The sequence below is a fragment of the Rhineura floridana genome, chromosome 1 (genome assembly GCF_030035675.1).
Source record: "Rhineura floridana isolate rRhiFlo1 chromosome 1, rRhiFlo1.hap2, whole genome shotgun sequence".
Taxonomy (NCBI): Eukaryota; Metazoa; Chordata; class Lepidosauria; order Squamata; family Rhineuridae; genus Rhineura; species Rhineura floridana.
In genome coordinates, this window is record NC_084480.1 from 106,726,504 (window position 1) to 106,738,509 (window position 12,006).

Below are 12,006 nucleotides of genomic sequence, written 5' to 3' on the forward strand. Positions count from 1 at the left end.
GATCTTGAACCAAAACCTAATATTAGAGAAAAGGGAAGCTGAGTGAACAAATACAAAATTTTGATACTTATTTCATTTATTTATTAAAGAAAGTTAGGCAACGCCCAATGCCCCTGTGTGAAAAATTGCTCCCCCCTATTAACTCAACCCAATGAAAGGGATTATTAGGGCCAGAAGTTTGAATGTCTTGGTAACCAATCAGGCCTGCTTTGGGCCAGCCCTGCCCAATAAATCTGACTAACTTTGGCCCTTGCCATTAGATTGAAGTTGCCAGCACACAGGTTCCAAAGCCACATCATGCCACGATCAAAAGAAATTCCTGAACACCTCTGGAAAACAGTTGTTGATGCATATCAGTCTGGAAAGGGTTACAAAGCCATGTCTAAGGTTCTGGGGCTCCACCGAACCACAGTCAGAGCCATATTAACCAAATGGAGAAGGTTTGAGACAGCAGTGAATCTTCCCATGAGTGGCTGTCCTGCCAAAATCCCTCCAAGAGCAAGGCATAAAATAATCCAGGAAGTTTTAAAGGACCCCAGAACAACATCCAGGGATCTGCAGGCCTCTCTCGCCTCAGCCAAGGTCAGTGTTCATGACTCCACCATCAGAAAGACACTGTGCAAACATGGGATTCATGGCAGAGTAGCAAGGCAGAAACCACTGCTCACTAAGAACATGAATGCTCATCTAGAGTTTGCCCAAAAGCACCTGGATGATCCTCAAGAGGTGTGGAACAATGTTCCATGGACAGATGAGTCAAAGATGGAACTTTTTGGGCAACATGGGCCCTGTTATGTCTAGTGAAAACCAAACACTACATTCCACATGAAGAACCTCATACCAACAGTCAAACATGGTGGTGGCAGAGTCATGGTTTGGGGATGCTTTGCTGCATCAGGAACTGGATGACTTGCCATCATTGAAGGAACCATGAATTCTGCTTTGTCTCAGATAATTTTACAGGTGAATGTCAGGCCATCTGTCCAACAGCTGAAGCTGAAGCGCAGCTGGATCATGCAACAAGACAATGATCCGAAACACACAAGCAAGTCTACATCAGAATGGTTGAGGAACAAGAAATTTAAAGTTTTGGAATGGCCCAGTCAAAGTCCAGACCTAAACCCCATTGAGATGTTGTGGCAGGACCTGAAAGGAGCAGTTCATGCTCGAAAACCCACAAATGTCACTGAGTTAAACAGTTCTGCATAGAGGAGTGGGCCAAAAGTCCACCACAGCGCTGTGAGAGACTCATCAGGAACTACATGAAGCATCTGGTTGTAGCCATTGCTGCTAAAGGTGGAGCAACCAGGTTTTGAGTCTAAGGGGGCAATTACTTTTTCACATGGGGGCATTGGGTGTTGCTTAATTTTCTTTAATAAATAAATGAAATAAGTATCAAAATTTTGTGTTGTTTGTTCACTCAGGTTCCCTTTTCTCTAATATTAGGTTTTGGTTTAAGATCTGACAATGTTCAGTGCCAAAAATATGCAACAATGCAGAAAATCAGACGGGGCAAACACTTTTTCACAGCACTGTAAAACTCAACACAAGCTATTACATATAATGACACAATTAAAAGAGCAATCCCCATAGACTTTTAGGAAGCTGGTAGCAACAGGCTGTTTGGAAGGCCTTTGTAGCTCTAGGATAATTTTAGTATACCACTGCTGTTCAAACTGTCTCAGGTTTTTATAGCAGATTTCCTGTTTTAGGGTTATTGTAAATTTGACGATACTATTTTGTTAGCGAATTTATTTATTTCATTGTAAAGCTGCCTTGGGTGAAGTAGTGAAAGGCCAAATGGAGGAGTATAGACAAACCAAAACACACTTAATGCTTACATTCTTAACAGTAGTGTCAGGTCCATGAAATCTGCTAGCAAAATCTCAACCGCTAACAGTAGCACTGAACAACAGATAAAATGCTTAAATATACCTGAGAGTACAAAGAAGAATTTAATATAATCAAACATCACCAGTAGCTCTCTAGAGTGGTATGCTAAACTAATATGGTGTCTAAATAAGATTTACAAACCATCTCATCCTCTGCCCTCAAAACAAATTGATAAACACTCACTGTGTTAGTATTACAAGAAAGTATGTGTTACACAGATGAAAACGCTGGACATAAAATATTTTAAACTCCTAAATAAACCTCTGGTAGCTTCAATTACTTGCCACCAATCAAAGTCAAACTACTTTAAGCAAAGTTGTGCAAAACCTTCCACTTATTGTCAAAACAAATGTGAAAGGATATCAATCTAGGTAATGTCAGCAGTTGAAGAAAACTTCAATTTAACTGTGAAATCTTGCTTTTTGGAAGAATATGTGCAATAACTCACAAGATCTCTGAGCAGACAACAGAGAAAACATGCCAACTTTACATCTTTTTTTCTTTTAATGGCACTTTTTTACCACTAGAAAGCTAGAATTGTATGTGCTCCAGTGATGAGAAGCATTTTGTTTTAATGCATATAATTATCAAAATAACACAATAGAGAAATATTACAATGGTCTGGCTTAGTACTGCTGTTACAAACTACTCATTCAGGATTCTGTATATCAAACTGTGTAAGATGCCACTGTGTGAACAAAAACAAGCAAGAAAACAAGCAAAAATGGTCTTTCAGGCCATTCTTGGTATTTAAATACTAACATAAGCTTTGGTAATAAAATGTCTTCCCATTACAAACCCTCACATTTAGCAACAGAACTTTAAGATTCATGCTCAACAATGTTGCAAACCAGCTCAACATGGTTTCCTAACCACCATATAAAAGGCAGCCTCATAAAACAATAATTTAGTCTACCATTTGCATAGAAAATGGGAAAACAACTTTTTTAACAAGGTAGGATAAGCATATAAATTATTAAGTGATAAAAGACATGCAAATGTGATGCAAATGACTTGTGTTCTCTGTCACAACACAGATACACATGCATAGAGCCCCAAACCTTTATGAATTATTTCAACAAGTTAGCTCTCTCTCATCCCAATCATGTCAACTGAATTCAAAATTGATACATTGCATATGCTTTTTCCCAGTATTTTCTTTAAAATAAATTTTGTACTCAGCATTCCCTTAAAAGTCATAACTGTCTATCAATAACAATATCGATCAGTTCCAATGCAAGATAAGTAGGAATTAGAAATTACAGTACCATCTGTTTAGCCTACATGCATGGAAACAATAGGGAATTGATAATTAAACTCCAGCAGACTACATGCACTCAAATCCCAATATTTTATATTAATACTTTTTGTATTCATATTTTTTAAAGATACATTTTAAGGCAGTTGCAGCCTGAAGCAAAAGGTCTTCACTGGACTGAAACCCATTTTTTAAAAAAGCAACACAGAAATAGCAAGCGAAGCGAAGAAAGTGGGAACCTGCAACCCAAACCGACAACTTCTATCATAAGACTTTATTTGGTGTCATTCAGATTTTATTGTTCATCATGCGATTATGATATTGCATTAACAACAAGTGGTTGTCTATATTTCTTTCTCCTTTTTATTTTTAAATAGATTTCATTTCACTATTTCTAGATGTGGGAAAATGCTTGAGCATTCTCTCTCACCTCTAATGAAAGTTCCTTTTTGACTGTCACATGAGAAGTTCAGCAATATGGGATGCTTTGCAATAGTCACTTTCTTTTTTGGAATGCTAATCTTAACACCTGTAGGCTTATAATTTCTTTGAACTACAGTAAATAAACAACAGTTTTAAGGATACAGGTGCTGAAGATAATGTTAGAATTATAGTAAATAATTCAATAAAACTGATCTTAACAGACTGTTCAGTATTTGGCAGCTTGAACAGGTTATGCTTGTAAACAAATGTAAGTGTTCCGTTTCAAAGCCTGTTTGTAGGATTCTAATTCATCAAATACACTGCATATATTGATGGCTTTTACAATGAAATATTAAAAAGACAAAAAATACCCCAGGTCCAGTTTGTTAGGTGTCTAAAAAGCAACCATGTGGGTTGCAGGACTGATATGATTATTTCCCAGTTCAATGTCCAGTCCCTTCTGAGATGGAGAGATGCTAGCATGGAATGTAACCCTATCAGTCCTCCCTCTCGCACCCAACTGCTTTTTCCAGATGTTACAAGAAACAACCCCTGGCAGCCCCCCTTATACGGCATGAGTACTATATGAACCAGCCACATGCACTCATCATATGCTCAGAGGCACATTACTACTTCTTCCAAGCTATACAGGAAGTGGATTGGGTTGTGAAAGACCAACCGAAATTGTGTTTGCATTTTTTGCATTTGTAAGGCAGTACAATTTGTTTGCATTTGTAGGGAAGTACAACATCTCAGAGAGGAGCTCAGGTCTCCTGCTCCCCTTGTGCATTCACTATAGCTGCCCAATTTCCCTGCTTTTAAAAGTTTGATAGAAATATCTGCTGGCTATAGGTACATTCTTAAACTGCAGGTTTTTTTTGCCTATTAGTGCATTTCTCTGCTTTTTAATCTGGGGAGTAAGAAATGGGATCCAGTGCAAGTTTGCTGAGAATGGCTTGATCATTTGCATGATTATTGAGTTGAATGGGATGTACTCCCTTGCAATCATGCTTAGGATTCATAAAACTGACCATGGGGGAAGGAGGTAGGGCAGGGAACGGGAGGAGGAGGCCAGGTTTGATCATTTGCATGCTTATTGAGTTCAGTGGAACTTACTCCTATGCAATCATGGTTAGGATAGGTGAAACTGACCACAGGGGAGGAGAAGGGAGAGAGGGCTGGAGTGGGCAAGGGAGGAGGAAGAGGGGGAAGGGAAAGGCAGGCTTGATAATTTGCATGCTTATTGAATACAATGGGATTTATTCCCATGCAATCATGCTTAGGATAAGTGAAACTGGCCAGAGGGGAAGAGAAGGGGAAGGGAGAGAGGAGGGAGGCAGAGGGGAGATGGGGAAGAAGAAGGGAGGGGAAGGGATGAGGGGAAATGAAGGGGGAGTGGAATGAAGGGGATGTGTGAGGGGAGGGAGGGTAAGCTTGATCATTTACATGCTTATTGAGTTCAGTGGGATTTACTCTTGTGCAATCATGCTTAGGATAGGTGAAACTGACCTGGGGGAGGGGCAGGGTGCAGGCAGTAGGGGTAAGGGAGAGGGAAAGTGAGGAAGGGTAGGGAGGAGGGGAGGAGATGGGGTGGGTAGGCATTGGGCATAGGGAAAGCCCCTTTCCTTTCCAAAAGGAAAACATTGTTGATAATATCATTTTTCACGGTGTCCCCCACCTTTAAGTTCTACAGGGGACACATGCAGTCATCTGGGTCTTAGACTCCTTACTTTTTTACGAGCAGGGTCTCAGCAGAGTCCCTATGTCCCCAGCATCCTTCAAGTCAATATGCATGAAAGGAGAGTGCGTTGGCCACTGAGAAGAGTTTTCTAACATGCTTCCTTGTCCTTTCCTGCTGATTGGAGCCAATTAGAGTGAAAGGAGGTGAGTCAGCCACTGAGAAGACTCTCCTCCATTGCTAACACACTCCCCTTTCATGCGTATTGGCTCCTAGGGATGTCTGTTGTTGTGGGAGAAGGCATTAACAAAGACCTCATTCTCAACCCAGCAGCAAAACAAAGAAGATAGGAGGGGGCGTGGCTGCGACTATCATGAAGGGACCCTGCACTTCTGAATTTGCCACTACATTACTGGTTAACAGTATCTTTTTTTTTTCAGGGTGTCCCCCACCTTTTCTTCCTACAGCAGACACATGTAGTCTCCCACCCAAATTTAAACCCAAGCTGTCCCTGGCCACATCCACACCAGACATTTGTGTGTGTTATGTGCCTCCAAGTCGATTATGACTTATGGTGACCCTATGAATCAGTGACCTCCAATAGCATCTGTTATAACACATCCTGTTCAAATCTTGTAAATTCATGTCTGTTGCTTCCTGTATGGAATCAATCCATCTCTTGTTTGGTCTTCCTATTTTTCTACTCCCTTTTGTTTTTCCCAGTATTGTTGTATTTTCTAGTGAATCATGTCTTCTCATTATGTGTCCAAAGTACGATAACTTCAGTTTCATCATTTTAGCTTCTAGTGATAGTTCTGGTTTAATTTGTTCTTACACCCAATTATTTGTCTTTTATGCGGTCAATGGTATCTGCAAAGCTCTCCTCCACCACCACATTTCAAATGAGTTGAGTTTTCTCTTATCCACTTTTTTCACTGTCCAACTTTCACATCCATACTTAGAGATTGGGAATACCATGGTCTGAATGATCCTGACTTTGGTTTTCAGTAAGATATCTTTGCATTTGAGGACCTTTCCTAGTTCTCTCAAAGGTACCCTCCCTAGTCTTAGCCTTCTTCTGATTTCTTGACTATTGTCTCCATTTTGGTTAATGACTGTGCCAAGGTATTGATAATCCTTGACAAGTTCAATATCCTCATTGTCAACTTCAAAGTTACATAAATCTTCTGTTAGTTACATAAATTTATTCCACTTTAAACATTTATTCCACTTTAAACTGTCCTGGCTTCCCCCAAAGAATCCTGGCAAGTGTAGCTTGTGAATGATGCTGAGAGTTGTTAGGTGATGCCCTATTCCCCTCACAGAGCTACTATCACCAGAAGAGGAGCTGACTGTTGAACTACTCTGGCCACTGAAGCTCTGTCAGGGGAACCGGACTCTCCTAATAACTTTCAGCACTCCTCACAAACTATAGTTTCTGTGTTTCCTATGAACCAGGAAGCTAAGGTTAATAGCTTTGGAACAAGCTAAGGTATTAATCATGATTATTAGGATATTAAGCCAACTTCAACCCATGCTCAATACCTTGGCTTGTTCCAAAACCATTAACCGTAGTTTCTTAGTTTGCACATGCACAAAACAGGAAACTATAGTGAATGGAAGACTTCTTAGTTTGTTTGCTGCCTTGAACAAAGGAAGGACCAAAGCGGCTGTGGGTGCCACCAAAAGGCTCTTTCATAATTTAGGCTTATTAAGCAGAGATTTGATAGTCTGAACATAACCTATAAGTGAATGGGACACATTAAAGAATGGCCATTATTCCAAGAACTCTGGATACAATTCACTAATAGGCAAAAAACCTTGAGGTTTAAGAACGTACCTATAGCCCACAGATATCTCTATCAAACTTTAAAAAGCAGGGAAATTGGGCTGCTATAGTGAATGCACAAGGGGAGCAGGAGACATGACCTCCTCTCTGAGATATTGTATTGTCCTACAAATTTGTCAAAATGCAAACACAATTTGGGTTGGTCTTTCACAGTCCAATCCACTTCCTGTGTAGCTTGCAAGAATTTGGTAACATGTGCCTCTGAGCATATGGTGAGTGGTGTGAAAGACCAACCCAAATTGTTTTACCATTGCCTTCCTCTGAGGCTGAGAGGCAGTGACTGGCCGAAGCTTCATGGCTGTGTGGGGATTTGAATCCTGGTCTCCCAGGTCATAATCCAACACTGACCTGGGGGAGGGGCAGGGAGAGGAGGGGGAGGATACTGGGTGGGTGGGTACTGGGCAGAAGGGAAGCCCCTTTCCTTTCCAAAAGGAAAACATTGTGAACAGTATAATTGCTTTTCAGCATTTTCCCCACCTTTTTATTCTACAGCAGGCACATGTAGCCTCCCACCCAAATTTAAACCAAAGCTGTCCCTGACCACATCCACACCAGGTCTTTATTTCACTTTGGACAGTCATGGCTTCTCTCAAAGAATCCTGGGAAGCATAGTTAGTGAAGGGTGGTGAGAGTTGCTAGGAGACGCTCTGTTCCCCTCACAGACCTTCAATCACAGTGGCTGACTGTTAAACCAGTCTGGCTACTGGAGCTCTCTCAGTGGAACAGGAGTCTCCTCTCAGCACCCTTCACAAACTACACTTGACAGCCATGACTAGTGTCTGGTGTGGGTGTGGCACCCTGATTAGCCAAGCCCAGCAGCTGTGAGTCTGGCTTTTAGAACTCTGACAGTTGGTTCTTACTGAGCATGCCCTGTGTTATCATAGGGTGCCAGCCAAAATTTCTTATATAATTAAAAATCAGCCAGGCATTTTTTTTAACTTTTAAACTGCAGAAGGTGAAGGTCAGAGTATGGGGCAAGGTCAGTATTAGGATTACAGGTACTCTGTGACTGTGGCTGATTTTTAATGAATTTCAACAGATTATGAGAACTCTGACAGAAAAAAGTCCAAAAGGGCTCTGGAGTTTCCCCCCCTCTTCTTAGACTTTGAACTGTCTATTCTTTCTGACTGTTTTGTGTATCACCATGAAAATTAAGAGGGTTGTTAAGCGTTTCTGAGTTCAGGACTATAAGTTTTGTAAGGTTCTGTTTTGAAATGAGCTTATGGGAAGCATCAGAATGGCATGGGGGGTATTTTCAATTTGACACTGTGGAATGTGAAAAATCCCCGCTGGCTATAGTATACAGTCACTCTCGTGGCTGTATAATAAAGATACAATAAGGATTCAAGGTCATTGTGATCGTGTGGCCTATCAGATATTGTTGTACTACAACTCTCATTAGTCCCAGCAAGCGTGGCCAATGGTCAGAGATGAAGGGAAATGTAGTCCTGCACATGTTCCCTACCTCTACCTTACAACCTCTGGTAAGTCCAAGAGATCAACTGAAGGGGGAGGACTAAATGTACAGACTAGAATGCTGCAGGCTCAGGGGAATCTCGTCTATAATAGCTTATTTTTCCCTTGAATAAATACAATCAGAAAGGGGGGGGAGTCTACTCATCTCTAGCATAGATACAATTTAAACATTTTAATTACCTGCTAGAATAAAACCTAGTTCCATCATGTTGATAATTGTCATCTACAAACAGAGAAGATGAAGAAATTGTGGTTGCTAAAGATGTTGCTTCAAACAGAGAAGGTGTGCTTGGCACTAAATCTGGTCGATGTCGGGAGGCTAATACTGTGTAGGAAAAGGAAAATAAAAGTCTGTAGATCATTCTTGCTTACTTGTATTGAAAAAGAGGAGTAGTGGTGGTCAATAATCAAAAAGAAAAAGAAAAAGGGGGGTTCAAAACCCAAATTGACCAAATGGTATAAAATAATTTATTTTATCTTCTTAAAAATGCCCAACGCGTTTCGGCTTTATTGCATATCAGCCTTCGTCGGGGGCTACAATACAAACATATACATTTATATGATTTACCTTTTGTTCATATATCATTTAAAACTTTTAATAAATTATTTTATACCATTTGGTCAATTTGGGTTTTGAACCCCCCTTTTTCTTTTTTACTTGTATTGAAAACATGCACACATGCACTGTGGCTACACATTCATCCTTCATCCCTCCCCTTCATTGTATGCCGGTTTTGGCTTGACTACCCTGGCTTGCATGAAGCTGCAGTTCGACATTATGTTCATACTGTTATGCCATTCTGGGCTACTTCTGGGAGGTTACGTGAAATATACATTTAATAAATAAATAACTAAATACAGTCCATAACAAGCTAGGTTATACTCAGCCCAATTTCTTCATGCCACATCTGATGCATGATGGGGGGCAGGGGGAGGAAGAGGAAGAAGTGTACACCCACAACACTAATTCACAGCTTCTTAACCATAGTTTATGAAGAGAAAACAGACGGAGTAGGGAAAACTAAGGTTGATTTTCGAAGACACACACTCATAACTGATGCTTTAAGTTGCATTGCATGCTTTGATTTGGATTCCTGCACTGAGTAGGGGGTTGGACTCGATGGCCTTATAGGCCCCTTCCAACTCTATGATTCATAGAATCTATGATGATACTACATGTGAATCTGCAAGCAAAAGCAATGACAGGGATGTTAAGTGCCTATTTCAGAGCACAGAGGCTGTGGTTCAGTCAGACCCAGTGCCTGTAGGAGAAAGGGGACCACCACCGCCCTTGCTGCTGCTGCTGCTGGACTACCACCACCGCCCTCTTGATGTTGGACTTCTGTGCTGCAGGTTGTCACGCCTTGCAGGACTAGGACCCCAGGTACTCAGCCAGTTGTTGCTGATATCATCCATCTGTCCCTTCTCTGGAGGAGATACATAAGCTGGCTGGCTGAGGTGGCTTGGGAGACCCAGTGCCTGCAGGAGGAAGGGGACCACCACCACCCAGGGAAGAAGGAGAACTGTTTGCTTTTGCTGCTGCTGCTGCTGCTGCTGCTGTCTGCTTGCTTGCTTGCTGCTGCATCTAATAACCGAGACCTGGGTGGGTGAGCAGGGAGGAGTCAGTCTCTCCCAGCTATGCCTGCCAGGGTACCTGGCTCAGCATCAGGGTAGACCTGAGGGTCAGGGAGCGGGGTTGCTGTGGTCTATAGGAGCTCCATCTCCCTCTGCAAGCACCCTGTCCATGTGACTGCTGGCCTGGAGTGTTTGCACCTTGTGTTGTGTCAGTGGGACAGACTGGGGATTCTGTTGGTGTACTGCCCACCCCGCTGCCCAACAGACTCTCTAGCTGAGCTGACGGAGGTGGTCTCAGGTGTACTGTTGAGATGCCCCAGACTGTTGGTTCTGGGGGATGTCAACATCCATGCCGAGGCCACCATATCCAGGGTGGCTCAGAACTTCATGGTCTCCATGACAACCATGGGACTGTCCCAATATGCCATTGGCCCAACACATGTAGTAGGGCATACTCTAGATTTAGTTTTTGCAAGTGGACACCGAGATGGTGATCTGAATGTGGGGGGCCTTACATCAGTCCCTCTGTCATGGACAGATCACTGCTTGCTGAAGTTTAGACTTATAACGGCTTTTCTCCTCTGCAAGGGTGGGGGACCAATTAAGTTGGCCCAGCCCCAGAGACTAATGGATCCGGATGATTTCCGAAGGGCTCTGGGGAGTTTTCCAGATTATAGGACTGGCGCTCCTGTTCAAACCCTGGTTGAACTGTGGATATAGAAATGACCTGGGTGGTTGACACGATTGCTCCTGAGTGCCCTCTCCTGTGTAGAGCTCGTACAGCTCCATGGAATATCCCAGAGCTGAGAGCGATGAAACAATATAGGAGATGGCTTGAGTGCAGATGGAGGCGAACTCCTAGTGGATGCAATTATACACTGGTAAGTGCCGATGGTAAGCTGTATTTAGGGGCAGCGAGGGCAGCAAAAAACAATATTTTGCTGCCACCATCAAATCATTAATCTGCTGCCCAGCAGAGCTCCTCAGAATTGTCAGGGGGCTATTACACGCTGGCCACAAGGACATGGTAGAACCATCTGAGGCCTGCTGTAATGAATTTGCTAGGCACTTCCAGGATAAAATCTTTAGCATCCACCAGGACTTAGACTCCAGTGTTATAGCAGGCGAATCAAGCAAGGTATCCACAGCACAGCTTTGTCCCAATTTCTTGGATTAGTTTCAGTTGATACAGCTTGGGGATGTTGACAAGGTGCTTGGACAGGTTCGTGCAACCACATCTGTGCTGGATCCTTGCCCTTCTTGGCTAATAAAAGCTAGCAGGGATGGAACAGCCGGCTGGTCCAGGGAAGTGATTAATGCCTCTCTGCAAGAGGGGTTGGTCCCTGGCTGCCTGAAAGAGGCGGTAGTGAGACCACTCCTGAAGAGACCCTCCCTGGACCCAGAAAATCTTAATAACTATAGGCTGGTGGCAAATGTTCCATTCCTGGGCAAGGTCCTGGAATGAGTGGTGGCAAGCCAGCTCCAAACACTCTTGGATGAGACCAATTATCTGGATCCATTTCAGTCGGGTTTCAGGCCTGGTTCTGGCACGGAAACAGCCTTGATCGCCCTGTACGATGACCTCTGTCAGGAGAGAGACAGGAGGAGTGTGACTCTGTTGATTCTCCTTGATCTCTCAGCAGCTTTCGATACCATCGACCATGGTATCCTTCTGGGAAGACTGGCTGAGTTGGGAGTGTGAGGGACTGCATAGCGGTGGTTCCACTCCTACTTGGTGGGTCAGCTCCAGACGGTGGTGCATAGGGAGCATTGCTCGGCACCCTGGACTCTACCTTATGGGGTTCCGCAGGGGTCAGTTCTGTCCCCCATGCTGTTCAACAACTACATGAAACT

General features: G+C 42.8%; 1 protein-coding gene across 6 annotated transcripts in view; it reads right to left on the bottom strand.

Annotated features, from left to right (window-relative positions):
• The window catches only part of PIP5K1B (phosphatidylinositol-4-phosphate 5-kinase type 1 beta), a 151,806-nt gene that overhangs the window by 16,852 nt on the left and 122,948 nt on the right, over positions 1–12,006 (bottom strand). For all 6 annotated transcript variants that reach the window (XM_061628705.1, XM_061628694.1, XM_061628665.1 and 3 more), the window contains one exon: positions 8,758–8,902. In XM_061628705.1, the coding sequence (XP_061484689.1) occupies positions 8,758–8,902 (145 nt within the window). The remainder of the gene's footprint in view (positions 1–8,757; positions 8,903–12,006) is intronic.